Genomic DNA, 17,136 nt, shown 5'->3' with positions numbered 1-17,136 from the left:
GGCTTCATTACTGTAACCCAGTGGCTAGAAAAGAATAATTCTTTGTAAGTCGTCAGCCAGACCACAGGAAGCGAACAGGATGCCTAAAAAAAGAATGTTGTTTTTCAGCTATTTGGAATGATTTTGAGAGTTTAAGCTCCAACCCATATGTGCCTAGGGCTGTGGACGGTGAGCAGTGGTGGAATGTGGGCCCACCTGGCTTCCAGGGGGAGCTCCTGAAGCCCCTCTTGCAGCTTGCTGTGACCCCACCTACAATGCACACATTTCAGCCAGGTCACCCCCTAGTCAAGACGGGGGCTCCCCAGGCAGGCTCATTCAGCTCTGTTTGGGGTTGTTCCAGAGAACTTGCACAGATTCAGTGCTGGCCACATAAACCTGTTTGCATTTAGAACAAGGCTGAACTTAGAGCTGGCCTGCATTAAAAATAAGAAGCTGAGGGGTGCCTGGGTGGCTCAGTCATTAAGTGTCCGCCTTCGGATCAGGTCATGGTCCCAGGGTCCTGGTGGGATCGAGCCCCGCATCGGGCTCTTGGCTCAGCAGGAAGCCTACTTCTCCCTCTCCCACTCCCCCTGCTTGTGTTCCCTCTCTCGCTGTGTCTCTGTCAAATAAATAAATAAAATCTTAAAAAAAAAAAAAAATAGGAAGCTGGGACATATTCAAGAAAGCTTACCTGAGCCAGGTCAGGGGAACAGACGAGCAGATGCTGTCCCCCTCCCTGATGAACCCCAGCCGCGTGGGGCTCGAGAGACACCTTGTGAGTCCTCTCACGGGACACCTGCAGGCCCCCCTGCATCCAGGTCACTCATTGGGAGGAGTAGCGAGTGCGGCATGTCTCTCTCACCTCATGCCCAGGAGCTGCTCAGTAAAAGCTTGGGGAACAAGTCCCTGCATTCCCATCGATCGAGCCATCATTCGTCTTCCCACTGGGAAAATGTGTCAGGGCCGCTGCTAACAAACACCCTCCTGTTCCCACAGCGAGAACGATGCATCATCAGAGAACGAGCAGCTGCTGAGCCGGAGCATGGATAGTGACGAGGAGCCTGCCACCGACAAGCAGGGCTCCCCAGAGCTGTGCCTCTTGTCACTGGTTCACCTGGCCCGGGAGAAGTCGGCGGCCACCAAGTCAGCCGGGGTGAGGCCCTGGCACTGCTCCTCGCACGTTTGTTGGAGCCCCGGGAGGCGGAGACGGGAGGCGAGACCACCACGGGACCCTAGATAGAGTGGCAGGCTTAACACAAGATAGCAAAAAAATAGGAAACTTAATCTCTGTATTATCTAGCTTTATAGAAGAAAATGAAAGATAGTAAGCCAAGAGAAAAGTTAAAATTGCTTGGAATACCGTAAGACAGAAAAAACCTTTGTAAATATACTGGCATGTGTCCAAGCAGACCAAAAAATATATATACACACACACATACACAATATGCCCCAGTTTTGCATGTAAAATTGCCCAGAGGGCTTGTCACCCAAAGCAGGCCACCTGGGAACGTGCCGTGGCAGGGCAGGATGCGCGGGCAAAAGAGCACAGCGCTGCCCAGGCTGCCTGAGCACGTAGCACATGGTTCACTGGCAGCCTGACCCAAGCGTAGGTCAGCGTGTTGCTAGGTAACATCGCTAATGGGGAAAACATCCCCACTTGGGAAGCCGGATCTGGCTTAGGTCTGGACAGGGATGACACGCTCCGGGCTGCCCTGAGTTCAGGGACATCTGTGATGGTACCCATCACTTGCAGGGACCCTGGAGGCCCATGCAGTTGTTCTGAGGGTATTGGCTCCCGTGGGGTATGGTACCTTTCAGCCAGGATCCCGCATGGGCCTCATGTGTGCTCTGGGAGAAGAGTCTGTGGATGGCTGCAGACACAGCCACAGCATCTCAGGCGCCCTCTGGCCAGCTGGGGTCCCTGCCACTCACCCTCCCACACGGACTAATGCCAGGTGTCTTGTGAGCCTGAATGTCCAATGGAGCCGAAGAGTAGCCCCACCTCTGTGCACACTGAAGTGGTCGAATTTCCTGATGAGATGGTCACGTGAGGGCGCCAGTCAGGGGAGAGTAGCTGCTGACGCTGGGATGGAGAACTGGCGTTTTTGTGGGCTACCACTTCCTCTTGTTCTGAAAATTAACATTCTCTTCACTTTTCCCATAGATTCAAAGCCGAAGGAAAAAGATATTGGATGTGTACGCCAACGTGTGTGGAGTCGTTGAAGGTAAGCATGGAGACGCTGTTTGGGGACACGTACCCCAGATTTCCCCAACCGTCAACATGGAGGAGGTGGCTCTGGTAGGAGTCCCGAGGCCCCGTGGGGGCCGAGAAAGGCCGCCCACCCCAGCTTGTCATGTTCCTCATCCCAGCGGCTGGCGAACCCACCTCAGGTGTGGAGAGACGTGGAATCTGGCGCCAAACTATTTAAGGACTTTTCCCTGGCACTCCCCAAGGCCCTTTCCCTCACAGGACAAGGAGATGACACCCAGCCAGCCCCGGGGCAGGGTCTCCCTGGTGGACCGTGGAGTCAGTAGAGAACAGTAGTGGAAGGAGCCAGTGTCGCCCAGTGTCCCCCAGATGCTGTCTCCGCACTGGTGTTTTCAGTCACTTACCCGGTCCTTAGGTGGCCTTGCCCTTTCCTTGCGTCCTGGTCCCCCTCCTCAAAGATGCTTCCCGAGCAAGCAGAGTCAGACTGTCTCACAACTACCCTCTGGGTACGGGCAGCAGGACTAGGAATAAAAGCATTTCAACCTGAAACCAGAATCCACAGTCCCCATTTCTTCCAAATCTAGGCTCTAAATTACATTTGTATCCACCCAGGGGACAAAATCCCTCATCACTGAGGTTAGGGAATGTTCCCCAGCTAATCGGGCCACTCGGCCCTGGTCTCACTGGTGTCCCTCCTTGGACTTCTGGGTCTGCCCCAGGCAGCAGTTGTGGAACCCGGGGGCCTCTCATTTCTCCTCAGAGGTGGAGCCCAGCACACCGAGCCCGGGGCAGGCTTGCTGGCTGAGTGCTCCTTTGGCCAGAAATAACTTCCAGGGGCCAAGAACTCGACTTGGCTGCTTGTTGAAATGCAGCATCTCTCCATAAGTACACATGCCCCATGTCTGATAAGCCTGGCATGGCTGCCCCGTGGAGGATGGTCTGAGATTTGCATTCCACCACCCTGGAAAGCTCTTCTCTGTTCCAAAATGTCTTGGCTTTTAGAGCCCATACTCCTGGGACAGTGGTTTTCAAATTAATTTCAGGAACCCCAGAGGAAAGAGGAGCTTCTCCAGTGAGACTGGGAGGGTGAAGAGTGTGAGCCCCATGTGCTTGGTCACCCTCTCACAGCCTGGGGTGCTTAGTGTGCTTATCAACCCTTGGGGACAGTCACATCTCCAAGGCGGAGAACCTCAGACCAGCAGTGCCCAGCCCTGGGGGAATAGTATATACTCACCCAGAGTTTTCCACTGTCTCCCTTCTGCCCAGCCACCCCCTCAAAGGCCCCAAGATCCTGATGTAATTTGGCTGGGGTGAGTCTCCGGCATCAATTTCTTTTGTCTGTTTTTAATCAGCCTTGTAATTCTGCGATCACTGCAGATTCACATGCAGTGGTAGGACACTATACAGAGAGTTCCTGTGGACCCTTTACTCAGTGTCCCCCAATGAGACCATCTTGCTGAATCAATCTGAAAGTCACAATCAGGATATTAATACCTGAAGACAGAGCCCATTTCCTTCACCACAAGGATCCCTCTGTATACCCTTTTATAGCCTCACCCACTTCCCCACCCCCACCTCTCCTTAGTCTCTGGCAACCACTAATCGTTCTTCATTTCTACAGTTGTCATTTCATGGACATTAAGTGGACTCATATACCGTGTAACCTTTTGCCAAAGGCCCTTTTCCTCCACATAATTCTCCAGACATTCATGCAAGTTGTTGTGTGTGTTGTAGATTTTTCCTCATACCCCTGAGTACCTGCCCACATTGTGGACGAATCACAACTCGTCCAAGCGTTCATCCATTTAAGAACATTTTGGTTGTTTCCAGGGGCTATTTATGAATAAAACCACTATAAAGAGCCATGAAAAGGTTTTATGTGAACATAAGTCATAATTTCTCTGGGATAAATGCCCAGGAGTACAGTTGTTGAGTTGTATGGTAGTTGCATGTTTAGTGTTTTAAAAAACTGCCGGGGCACCTGGGTGGCCCAGTTGGTTGAGCGTCTGACTCTTGTTTTTGGCTCAGGTCGTGATCTCAGGGTCATGGGGTCAAGCCCTGCACTGGGCTCCAAGCTTGGCACAGCACAGAGTCTGCTTGGGATTCTCTCTCCCTCTCCCTCTCCCACTTGTGCTCTCTCTCTCTCTAAAAGAAATAAATAAATCTTTAAAAAAAAAAAACCAAAAAACCTGCCAAACTGTTTCCCAAAGTGCCTGTACCATGTCCATTCCCGCTGGCAATGTGTGAGTGGTCTTGTTTCTCTACTTCCTCGCCAGCATTTGCTAGTGTTGCTGTTTTTTATTTTAGTCACTCTGATAGTTATGTTTTCATATCTCATGGTGGTTTTAATTTGCATTTCCCTAATGTAGCATCTTTTTTTTATTATGTTATGTTAATCACCATACATCATCACTTTTTGATGTAGTGTTCCATGATTCATTGTTTGCCTATAACACCCAGTGCTCCATGCAGTATGTGCCCTCTTTTCATGAGCTCATTGCCATCTGTATGTCCTCTTCAGTAAAATGTTTCTCTGTCTTTTGCCCATTTTCCAACTGGATTGTGGGGGTTTTTGCTGTTGAGTTTTGAATACTAGTCCTTTGATGGGTATGTGGTTTGTAAATATTTTCTCCACTGTGTAGGTTGTCTTCCCATTCTCTTAATAGGGTCTTTCACAGAGAGGTGAAATTTTGATAAGTTATATTTATCATTTTACTTTTATAGATTTTGTTTTTGGTATCAAGGCTAATATCTCTTTGCCTAGCCCTAGAACACGAAGATTTTCACTGTTTTCTAAGAAGTTTTATCATTTTGTTTTGCATTTGAGTCCATGATCAGTTGGAGTTAATTTTTATAAAAGATGTGAGACTTCAGTTGAGGGTTTTTGTTGTTGGTGGTGGTTTTGGGGGTTTTTTATTGTTTTTTTTGTTTTTTGGGGTTTTTTGCCTGTAGATGTCCAGTAGTCCCAGCACCATTTGTTGGGAAAAGCTATCTTTTGTCCATTGAATTGCTTTTGCACCTTTGTCAAAACTCAGCTTGGGCATATTTGTATGGGTCTGTTTTTTGGGTTCTCTGCTCTTTTGCACTGATCTTTGTGTCAGCTTTTCTGCCAGTACCACATAGCATACAACAAGTCCTGAAATCAGAAAGACTGTTTGCTCCCACTTTCTTCTTTTTGTTCTAAATTGTTCTAGCCAATGTTAGTTCCTTTGCCCTTCCATATAAATCTTAGAATAATTGTCCCTATATCTACAAGATATCTTGCTGGGGATTTTGATAGGAATTACATCAAACCTGTGTACCAAAGTTTGGGGAGATTTGACATCTTTACTATATTGAGTTTTCTAATCCATGAAAATGGTATGTGTCTTCATTCATTTCGATTTTCTTCAACTTTTCTCATCAGCATTATGTAGGTTTTAGAATATAAGTCCTATACATATTTTGCTAGATTTATATCTAAGAACTTCATTTATTTTTGAATGATTGTGACATTTTATCTTAATTTCAGTGTCTACATATTAATTGCTAGTATATGGAAATACAATTGATTTTTGTATGTTTATCTTGTATCCTGTGACTTTGCTGAACTCACAAAGTCTCAAGAGTTTTCTTATAGATTCCTTGAAATTTTCTACATGGATAATCACATCTGCAGATGGGGACACTTTTATTTCTTCCTTCCCTGTATGCCTTTTCTTGCCTTATTGCACTGGCTATAACTTCCAGCATTATACTGAATAAGAGTAGTAAGAACAGACATCCTTGCCTTGTTCCTGATCTTAAAGGGAAAGCATGTTTTTCACCATTAAGTGTAATGTTGGTTCTAGGGGTTTTGTAAATGATTTACATTAGTTTTGTAGATAGATTACATTGATTTTTGAATATTGAACCAGTCTCACAACCTTGGAATGAAGTCCATTTGTCATGGTATATAATTCATTTTATATACTGTTGAATTCTATTTATTAATATTTTGTTAAGGATTTTTTTATCTGTATTAATGAGGGATATTGGTGTGTAGTTTCTCTTTTTTGTACTGTCTTGGTCTGGTTTTGGCATCAGGCTAATACTGGCTTCACAGAATAAATTGAGGAGTATTTCCTCCTTTTCTATTTTCCAGAAGAGATTATGTAGAATTGGTGTTAATTCTTCTTTGTATGTTTGGTAGAGTTCCCCAATGGAACTGTGTAGCCTGGAGATTTCTTTTGGGAGGGCTTTTTAAATTACAAATTACATTTCTTTAATCACGTAAGGCTATTCAAAAGATCTATTTCATATTGAGTGAGTTGTATTCATGCTTTTTGAGGATTAGTCCCATTTCATCTAAGTTGTCAAATTTATGTGTGTAGAGTTGCTTGTAGATTCCTTTTTTTTTTAAATTTTTTAAAAGACTTTATTTGAGAGAGTGAGCGAGCGAGCGAGAGAGAGAGTACATGAGCAGGGGCAGAGGGAGAGGAAGAGGGAGAAGCGGGCTCCCCGCTGAGCAGGGAGCCTGACGTGGGGCTCGATCCCAGGACCCTGGGATCATGACCTGAGCCGAAGGTAGGTGCTCAACTGACTGAGCCACCCAGGTGCCTTCCCCCTTTTTTTTTAATGTCTGCAGGGTCTATAATGATATCCCCTTCTTCATTGCTTAATATTGGTATTTTGTGTCTTCTTTCTTCATTTTTTCTTTATCAATCTTATATTTGTCCATTTTATTGATCTTTTCAAAGAACCAGCTCTTTTCATGTTTCTCTCTATTGTTTTTCCTTTTTCACTTTTATTGATGACTGCTCTTTACTCTATCCTTCCTCCTGTAATTTTGATTTTATTTTGCTATCTTTTCCTGGATGCTTGAGATGGGAGCTTAGATTTTCCTTCTTTTATAATGTATGTATTTGTGATATAAACATCTCTCTCAGTATTGCTTTAGCTGTGTCCTACAAACTTTGCTATGTTGTATTTTTATTTTCCTTCATTTTTAAAACTTCCTTTGAGATTTCTTCTTTGACCCATGGATTATTTGGCAGTGTGAAGGCCAGCACTATGGAGTTATTCCCAGTGCCAGTGGCTTTCCTCATTGCAGGAGGCAGGACACAGAGCAGGAAGTGACTGCTGGTCACTCTTCCCTGCATGGGAAGCACCAACAGCCATTGGTTCTGGAACCTTCCAGAAAGAAGAGGACCCACACATATTTTCTCCCTCCACCCCCATATACAATTTTCTTCTAAAGGAATGTCAAGGGATCAGGCAGGAATCTAATAAAGGTCTCTGAAAACAATGTCTCTCCATTTGAAAAGTAAACTATGTCTTTAAATGCATTAACTCCATGGAGAAATAAATGTAATAAATCAAATTTAATCCCTGTCCCCCCAAAAAAGTGTGTTGTTTAGTTTTCAAGTGTGTGAAGATTTTCCTATTATCGTTGTTTTTGATTTATAGTTTAATTCCATTGTGGTAGGCAAATACACTCTGTATACAGTTTCAATTCTTTTCATTCTTTTGCTGAGATTTAAGGCCTACATTTGAAGAGAATGTGTATTCTGTTATTGTTGAGTGGAGTATTCTATAAATGTTGATTGGATTTTGTTGGTTGATGGTGATATTGAGTTCTATATTCTTGCTGATTTCCTACCAATTGTTCTATCAGTTACTGAGGGAAAGTTGTTGAAGTCTCCAACTGTAATTGTGACTTTGTCTATTTCTCCTTTCAGTTCTTCAGTTTTTGCTTCACATATTTTAGAGCTCTGTTGTTTGATGCATATAGATTTAGGATTGCTATATCTTCACAGTGGATTGACCCTTTTATCATTATATAATGTTCCTCGGTCTCTGGCAATTTCCTTTATTCTGAAGTCTACTCTGTCTGATGTAATAGCCACTTCTGCTTTCCTTTTATTAGTGTTTACATGGTATATCTTTTTCCATTCTTGTACTTTCAACCTGCCTATATCATTATATTGGACATTAGCTTCTTGTAGACAGCATATAATTGGGCCATTTTTTTAGTCCATTCCGTCAAGCTCTGTTTTTTAATTGATACTTAAATCATTTACATTTAATGTAGCTATTGATATGTTAGCATTTAAGATTGCTATTTTATTTTTTGTTTATTCTTTTTTGTCTCTGTTTTTCATTTTCTCTGTTTTCTTTTTCCTGCTTTCCTTTGGGTCACTTGAACATATTTTGGAAATCCATTTTGATGTTTTTTTTGAGTAATGTATTTTATGTGTTCTGAGTACATAGCTTTTTCCATAGCTATTTTAGTAGTTTCTTCATCTCTCAACCTCTCTCTCGGTAAATATATAGAGCTCATCATAGTCCACTGAGATCATCCTTTTACTAGTTTGAATGAAGTATAAAAAACTTCCCTTTATGTCCTTTCTGTTTATAGTTGTCTTAAATATTTCCTCTACATATATTTAGAACCACATCAGTTGCTTCAACTAGCAAACGTAATTCAGAAAACCTAAAAGGAGAAGGAAAGCTATGATGTTTACCAATATTTTTGCTTACTATGCTCTTTTCTGATGTTCCAAGATTCCTTCTTTATCCTTTCCTTTCTGTTTAGAGACTTCTTTTAGTCATTCTTTTAAGGTAGTTCTGTTAGTGACAGATTCTTAGTTTTCCTTCATCCTGAGAATGCCTTGATTTCCCCTTCATTCCTGAAGGGTATTTTCACTGGGTGTGGGACACTGTGTTGACAGTTATTTCCTTTCTGTAGTTGAAAATATTGTGCCATGTTCCTTTGGTCTCCAGGTTTCTGATGAAAAATCCACTGCTGTTCTAATTGCTTTTCTGCGGTAGGTAAGGTGTTGATTTTTTCTTGCTGCTTTCAAGACTTGTCTTTAGTTTTCAAGAATTTATGATGTATTTTGATGTGAATTTCTTTGGGTGTATCCTGTTTGGAGTTTTCTCAGCTTCTTAAATCTGTAGTCTTATGTCTCTTTCAAGTTTGGGAAATTTTCAGCCATTATTTCCTTTTCCATCCATACCCTCTCTCTCCTTTCCTGGCCTCCATGACACAAATGTGAGATCTTTTGTTTTAGCCTCACAGGTCCTTGGGACTCTGTGTTTTTCAGTTTATTTTATATCTGTTGTTCAGATAAGTAATTTCAATTCTATTATCCAGTTAACTAATTCTTTCCTCTATATTCTGCATTGAGCATATCTATTCAGCTTTTTATCTCAATTATTGTCTTTCTGTAGTTCTAACATTGCCACTTGGTTCTTTTTTATATTTTCTATTTTTTGCGAAGTCTTTCTATTTTTTCATTTGTTTCAAGCATGTGTGTAATTATTTGTTGAAGCATTTTTATCATGGCTTTTTAAAAATACATATCAGGGGCACCTGGGTGGCTCAGATGGTTAAGTGTCTGCCTTCGGCTCAGGTCATGATCCCAGAGTCCTGGGATCAAGTCCTGCAACGGGCTCCCTGCTCCTTGGGAGCCTGCTTCTCCCTCTGCCTCTCTATCTCTCATCTCTGTCTCTCATGAATAAATAAATAAAATCTTTAAAAAAAAGAAATAAAAATAAAGAATAAAAAAAATAAAAATACTTATCAGATCTGTTATCTTTGGTCTTGTCTTTTTTCATTCATTTGAGATCTTCCTAGCCATCAACAGAGGATTTGGCTGACTTGCCTCACATTCTTTCCCCTTTTTGGAAATATTTTCAAAAATAAAATTAAGAACATTTGAGATCTGCTTAGTTCTTGGTATGCTGAGTGGGTTTCTATTGAAACTGGAAGGTTTATGTCATGTTATGAGACTCTGGATCTTTTTTAAACCTTCTGTTGTAGCTGGTTTCCTCTGATACCTCTGTGGAGATAGATGTCTAGCTTCCCATTCACCCTTCATTGACACCCAAGTAGTGGCTTCTTTTTGTTGAGGGCAGGGGGGTGGGGTGGGAATCTGTTTCTCTATGTATTCTCCATTGATACCACTGGAGTGGACAGGCTCTCAATTTGACCTTCCCTGACAACTGGTGCAGTGTTACAGCCTACTGAGGGTGGACATCAAGCTCCCATTCAGCCTTTGCTGGCCTTAGTGGGGGTGGGGCCAGATTTTTCTCTGTGGTGTTTGGCTGTAACAAAGCAGTTGTCTAAATGTTTTCTTCTTGCTGAGCTTCTCTTTTCCTAGTGCTTTAGCTAGAGAGAGCAGGTCTCTGTTGGGGCTATTTTTGTTTGTTATTGGTGTTTCTGGGTTGCTGGACTCTTCAGCTCCATGTCTGGGATAATGAGGCAGGAGGAAACCAAGGAACTCAGCACCGTATCATTGCTCAACTCCCAAGATCCCTACCAGTCTGTCTTTTCTCTCCACAGGTCTCCTTATGTTTGCTTTGTACATAGCATCCAGGGTTTTTAGCTGTACTTACCAGGAAGAATAGGGAAAAGCAAAAGTGAAAATGCATCAATTTTTTTTTTTTCAAATGCTCTCAGGTGAGTCTAATGTACAGGGAAGGCTGAGAACCATCAGGTGGCAGTGACTTGGCTCAAGTAGCACCAACTTCAGGCTGTCTTTGAAAGCACCTTTCGTAAAGGTGATTGCTATCCCCATAAAGGGATGTGATACTGTTCCTTTGACTCCCTGCTCAGCCCGGCTCCAGGGGAAGCAGGGTCGCCCAACTAAGGGTAGCCCATACTCAAGACTTCAGTGACTGCTGACAGTGGTCTTGAGGGGATTACTCTAACAGCCAGTGTGGCAGCTATTTTCCCAGGAGGAGAGGGGCTATTATTAGGGTTAGTGTACTTATGCTTCTCATGTGGCTGGCAAAGTCCTGGGTGTAGTTCACCTCAAGCTATGCATTTATCTTGTGTGGTTTTCTGCATCTGTGTTTTATTTTACAATTGAAAAAAAGATTTTAAAAATAATTTTTAATGGTGTTGAGCTTCTGTTACCTGCCATTCACAGTGTCTGACGTGGCCCTTCGTCTCTGCAGGTCTCAGCCCCACAGAGCTGCCATTTGACTGTCTTGAGAAGACGAGCCGAATGCTCAGCTCCACGTACAACTCCGAGAAGGCCGTTGTGAAAACATGGCGCCACCTTGCCGAGAGCTTTGGACTGAAGAGGGATGAGATTGGGGGCATGACAGATGGCATGCAGCTCTTTGACCGCATCAGCACGGCAGGCTATAGCATTCCAGAGCTGCTCACAAAACTGGTGCAGATCGAGCGGCTAGATGCCGTGGAGTCCTTGTGTGCGGACATTCTGGAGTGGGCCGGGCTTGTGCCCCTTGCCTCCCAGCCACCCATGACAGCCTGAGGAGGCTGCCTGTGGGCTGTCCTCCCTGGGAGGCACCAAGGATCTAACGAGGGCTCTGGAGCTGTGAGTGCTGCCAACAGACTGCCAAGAATCGAGGCTTTTTCTCCTGTCACCAGGCTTTGCCTTAGGTTGTTCCCAGGAACAAGAGGAAATGAGGCCCGACTTCCAATCTAATCAAAGATAAAAGATTAAAGCTGGGATACTCCCAGCTCCCCACTGTACCTCATCAGGCAGGATGAATATTTATTCATGAACTCATTCAAGGGATGTTGTTGGGTGCTCAGATGAACCAAACAACGTGAGGATGACAGAGGTGAAGAATCTGGTCCCTGTCTTTAAGGAATTTACAACCTAGGGAGAGAGAGAAGATGTGTTTACAAACCACCTTGCTAGAGGACATCAAAGAGTCTGGGTGAGGGGATGGTAAGACAACGTAATAGAAGTTCTGAGGGGGGAGATGGCTCCCCATGGGTGATGAAGGAGGGCAGCCCCATGAAGAAAGCAACTTGAAAGCCTGGTGACATGGCTACAAAAGGCAGACGTCCCACTCCATGTAGTGTCAGGGCCAGTACTTGTCTATGGATATCCTGGGTGGCTTCATTGGGATACCTTTGCCTGTTCTTGAAGCCATCTGTACTCCTACAGCCCTTTCAGTCACTAATGGAAGAGTTAACTCTGTGGCCTGCCTTCTGTCCTGACATAGAAGGTGTGTGTTTGTCCAGTTAAGTAGACCTGTGTCTAGTCAGTGGCCGGTTTCACCTACTGCATGAATTCCAGGCCTGCCACCTGGTGGTTTTGTATTACACATGAATTGCTTTCCACTCTCATCCTTAGTCAGGTTTGACCCTTTTGTGGGCAGCAATGCTCAAGAACACAATCCATTTAAATGATGGGTCAGCCTGTTTTTGCTTCAAACAGAAATGAGTGGTCCGCTCTATGTATAAAGAGAAATGGTGACTTCCTAAGAGTTCAGCCATGCATAACTGTAGATTTTGAGCATCTGAGACTTGTGGATGAGCCTTGTGGCATGAGAGCTTCTGAACCAGTCAAGGAACGTGGGGTCTCACAGCACAGGGAGGGCCTGGGCTTAGAATCCAGGGACCTGGTTCTAGTTGTGCCAACGTGGGCCATTTTCTTCTCCCTCCCAGGCTTTAGTTTCTCTTCTGCAAAGGAGAGGTTAGCCTGTGCTCTGTAATCAGGGTAAGTACAGTTCAGGTGGGCAATAGGAAAGTAGGGCTGCAGGAAATGCCAGGCCTTTGAGGTACACATCCAAATGAACACTTTGAGTCATCAAGTTAAATGAGACATGCTTTTAAGCAGAAAAACTCAGAGTAACTGTAGTTGTTTGACACACGTTTAGAGATAAAGTAATACACTGGCATTGTTCTTGGCAAATCCTCTTACTACACCTGCAGTTGCCAAGAGCGTGGGAGCCAGGGTAGTGATCATACCCGGGGGTTAATTTAGAGTTCACTGCTGAGCTTCCTAATGACAGATCTGACTATGGGTTATTACTAAATTAAAACCAGTCTCTGACTTACAAAGCTATGTTTTTAAAATTACAAGTCACATGACTGAGCAAATGCTTTGGGGGGAGGAAATCAGTCATATGTTTAGAGCCAACAAGCAATTTCCCACCAATGAATGTAGAACATACTGTGATAGGATCATAATTAGGTCCTGAATATTTAATATCATCATTTGCAGTGTCTGTTTGCTGCTGTTTTTCAGAACCTATTTGGTATATCCTGCAAGCTAAATACTCCATGGCAAAATTTAATTCTCCTTTCAATTCCTCTTTGAAATCCTATGGTGCTCCTTTCTCCTGTTTTGTGATAATGATGATGAGAGTCTCCCCCTGAATTGGCTGCAAATGTCACATCTGATGAGCATGCCATTCCAGGGAGACAGCCTGCAGTTTCTCAAGAACAACATTTTCAATGAAGGAGCAGGGGTGGCTGTTCCCAGGCCCGGAGCTTTGCCTCACTTCATGGGGTCAGAGGTCCAGCCAGCATCACAACCATGTTTCAGTGACCCTCAACTCTCAACTTTTAGGGAGCTAGTCCTTATGGAGCTAAACATTCTTTTGTCATTTACTTATTTGGAAACAAATCCAAGAACAGTTTATTTTGATGGACTTTAGCCTACATTATGGAATTCAAATCAATGAGACCATAATGATTATCACTGACCCTCTGGGATTTCTACCCTGCCATTTTGTACGGAGACAGTCATTATTTTGCTATACTTAAAAACATTTAGGGAGCACCCGAAGCTAAGAGCTATGGGCCCTAGCCAGTGAAGTCTTAAATGTCAATAGTTTTGTCTAATTTTGTATATATAACTTATTATATTTTACAATTTCAATAAACTAATAAAAAGATCTACAGACTGCTCCCGTGTGAGTTCTTTCTGGGGGTGGAGGGAGGGAGGAGGTAGGTGAGTGGAGAAGCCTCTGATTACTCTGTGCCCATGTAAACTGCCGTGAGACTGCAAGATTGTGACCAGCCTAAATGAATTGCCTCCATTTTTATGGCCTGGGCCATGTGCTTGACAGAAGCAAACATTACACTGAGATTGTATTAAAAAACACCTGGAGCCTTGCTTTCCAAGTTGCCGTCACTATATCACTTAGCTACTGCTGTGTAATCCCAAAATACCCAAAATTCAGTGGCTTAAAGCAACAATATATTATTACAGTTCAGAGGTCAGTAAGGATCTCAGCTGACCTGAGTTGGGCTCAGTTGGATATGGCTCATCTGGGGCCTCTGTCTGTTAGGATACTCTCACTGGGGTTGCTCTGTTCCATTGTCCCCCATCCTTGGCCTCAGACCATCATCTAGGCTAGGCATGCCTCCAACATGGCAATGACAGAGGAGCAATAATGAGCAGACACACAAAGTTTCGTCAGGCCTACACCCAGAACTGGCACATCATCACTTCTAGCTCATTCTTTTGGCCAAAGGAAATCATATGGCCAACCCAGAATCAAAGGTAGGAAAATAGACCCCACCCTAACTCTATGAAGAACAAAGGCAAATCACAAAAGGTAAAATATTAGGGCAGACAATGCAAATGTCCACAGGTATATTTGTTTCCTATGGCTGCAGTAACAAATCACCACAAACCTAGTGGTTTAAAGCAACAGAATTTATGGTCTTACAGTTCTGGAGGTCAGAAGGCCTAAAGTCAAAGTTTGAACGGAGTTGTGTTCCTTATGGAGATTATAGAAGAAAATCTGTTTTCTTGCCTGTTCTAACTTCTAGCGTCTGTCCGTATTCCTTGGCTCATGGATCCCTTCCATCTTCCAGGCCAGCAATCCTGTGTCTCCAACCTCTGCTTCCCTTGTCCATGTCCTTCCCTGACACCCTCCTGCTTCCCTCTCTTTTCCCTTGTGATCACATGGGGCCCACCCAGGTAATCCAGAATCAACTCTCCATCTCAAGATCCTTAATCACCTCCACAAAGTCCTTTTGCCATGTAAGGTCACATAGTCACAAATTGTAAAGGTTAGAGGGTAAATGTTTTTGAGGAGCCATTGGTCTGCCCACCACAATAAGTATGTAAGTGACAGTGCACTATGACAATGTAACATCCTCAGAGGAAGTGTTCTGTCAAAGCATACTTTCAGAGGGGGCTGTTTGGTGGTGTGAATACATGTAAACTAAGCAGTGACTGCCTTCGTGCTGGGAACTATGAAGAAAGGATGGACAGCTGGGCTGCAGGTGCTCACCAGCCAGGACTTCGGTAGACCACCTGCCCCCCAACCCTGACTGGGACACACGAGTTTTGCTCTCCTCCACCTCCAGTCTCAATGGTCCAGGGGGATGTGGCAGAGTCTCATGAGAACCCAGTTAGGATTAGAGGGTATCTCTTTATTCAGGGCTCTGCTTACACTTTTCTTCCCCAAATATTGCTAGTGAATTGTTCACTTTGGCAACAAGGATGACTTTTAGAAGCTTAAGTGAGTTGTTGGCTTTGTGTGGAACATTTGCTGCTCCACTCAATTCATTTGGGGCCCTTCACAGACATCTTGCATTTTTAGTAAAAAGCTAAAATCCTGGTACTCCTTCCTATGTGTTGGAATGCTTTATGGACCAGGAAAATCTGGAAACAGCACAAACACTGTTTGCATTAAAAAAACATTTTTGAGGGTCAGCTACACATTCTGCTGCAAAGAGACCTCATGAGAAGTTCAAGTTTTGTAGGTATTTCATTTTTTAAAAACTTGTAGAGATATAACCAGAGGGTGAAAATTGAGAGAAGGCTTAAAACCATTTTTCTGAGAATAACCTGAGCCTGGCTTGTTACTCAAACTAAAAGTTACATAGTAACTCCAATGAAACAGATTATTCATGTTCTGTTCTTCCTTGTTTTCTTAGTGCTTATCAGCATCACTCATACAGGATAACAACTTCACTGAGGGTAAAATGTTCCTATTCACTCATAATCACCTGCGTGGGACTCTTTTAAAGGCAGTTTTGAGTCCTTTCTCTATGCTTCAGTTTTCTCATCTGTAAATAGGGATTTACAGTATTATGCTGTTTTTAGAATTGTGGGAATCACATAATAAAGTACTCCATCTGGCACATGAAAATGTTCAGTAAGTGTTAGCTATCATTACATTGTTATTTAATCTTGAAGGGCATAGAAACTAGTAAACTCACTGCAAAGAACTTTCCAAATGGAATTCAGGTACGAAAGATGATCATGATTACAAAATGATTAGTACAAGGGAAAATGTCAGTGCAGGAGAGAAGAGGCAGTCAGTGTAACCAGAGAAGATACTGGCACACAGATTTCTGCTATCTGTGGTGGTGATGTGAAGGGACCCCCAAGAGCAAGCACCAGTGACCCCACACCTGGAGGAGGACTATGTCTCCAGGCCCTGGAGCCCCTCCACCTTGATTAATAGCATGTGACAGGAAGAGGGGTGGAAGGGGCCTCTTCTAATTCAGAGGTTGGATTTTTTTTTTAATTTCCCTTCAATTTATTTAAACTAAAAAAACAAAGAGACAAAAACAGTTGATTCACCCATTCCTCCCACCCCCACTCCCACTCTCAACTCTTGGAGTTGGGTTGGGGTTTTTTAGATTACACATAAAAAATGAGATCATACAGTACACTTGTACAATGCTTTGGCTATTCAAGGTCTTTTGTGGTTTCATACAAAGTTTAGACTTTTTATTCTATTTCTCTGAAAAATACCATTGTAATACTGATAGGGATTGCATTGAATCTGTAGATTGCTTAAGGTAGTATAGACATTTTAATAATATTAATTCTTCTAATCTCTGAGTACAGAATATCTTTACATTTATTTGTGTCCTCTTCAATCTCTTTCATTAATGTCTTGTATTTTTCAATATGCACGTCTTTCACTTCCTTTGTTAAATTTATTCCTGGGTATTCAACCTATATTAACTATATGAAAAACCCACAGCTAATATCATCCTAATGGGGAAAAACTAAGAGCTTTTCCACTACAGTCAGGAACAAGACAGGGACGTCCACTCTCACCACTGTTATTTTACATAGTACTGGAAGTCCTAGCCACAGCAACTGGACTACAAAAAGAAATGAAATGCATCCAAATCTGAAGGAAGAAGTCAAACTTTCACTATTTGCAGATGACATGATACTCCATATAGAAAACATGAAGGACTCCACCAAAAAGCTGCTAGAACTGATACACAAAAT

The 17,136-nt window shown here is 43.2% G+C and overlaps 1 protein-coding gene across 7 annotated transcripts in view; it reads left to right on the top strand.

Annotated features, from left to right (window-relative positions):
* EDAR (ectodysplasin A receptor) overlaps nt 1-13,830 on the top strand; it is a 107,461-nt gene extending 93,631 nt beyond the window's left edge. For all 7 annotated transcript variants that reach the window (XM_035001922.1, XM_035001926.1, XM_035001928.1 and 4 more), the window contains 3 exons: nt 976-1,132; nt 2,144-2,204; nt 11,114-13,830. In XM_035001922.1, coding sequence (XP_034857813.1) covers nt 976-1,132; nt 2,144-2,204; nt 11,114-11,436 — 541 coding nt within the window. In that variant the 3' untranslated portion in view covers nt 11,437-13,830. The remainder of the gene's footprint in view (nt 1-975; nt 1,133-2,143; nt 2,205-11,113) is intronic.
* Nucleotides 13,831-17,136: the final 3,306 nt, after the last annotated feature.

The sequence above is a fragment of the Mirounga leonina genome, unplaced genomic scaffold (assembly GCF_011800145.1).
Source record: "Mirounga leonina isolate KUSES-001 unplaced genomic scaffold, KU_Mleo_1.0 Mir_125, whole genome shotgun sequence".
In the NCBI taxonomy this organism is placed as follows: Eukaryota; Metazoa; Chordata; class Mammalia; order Carnivora; family Phocidae; genus Mirounga; species Mirounga leonina.
This window is presented reverse-complemented; position numbering and strand designations above follow the sequence as displayed.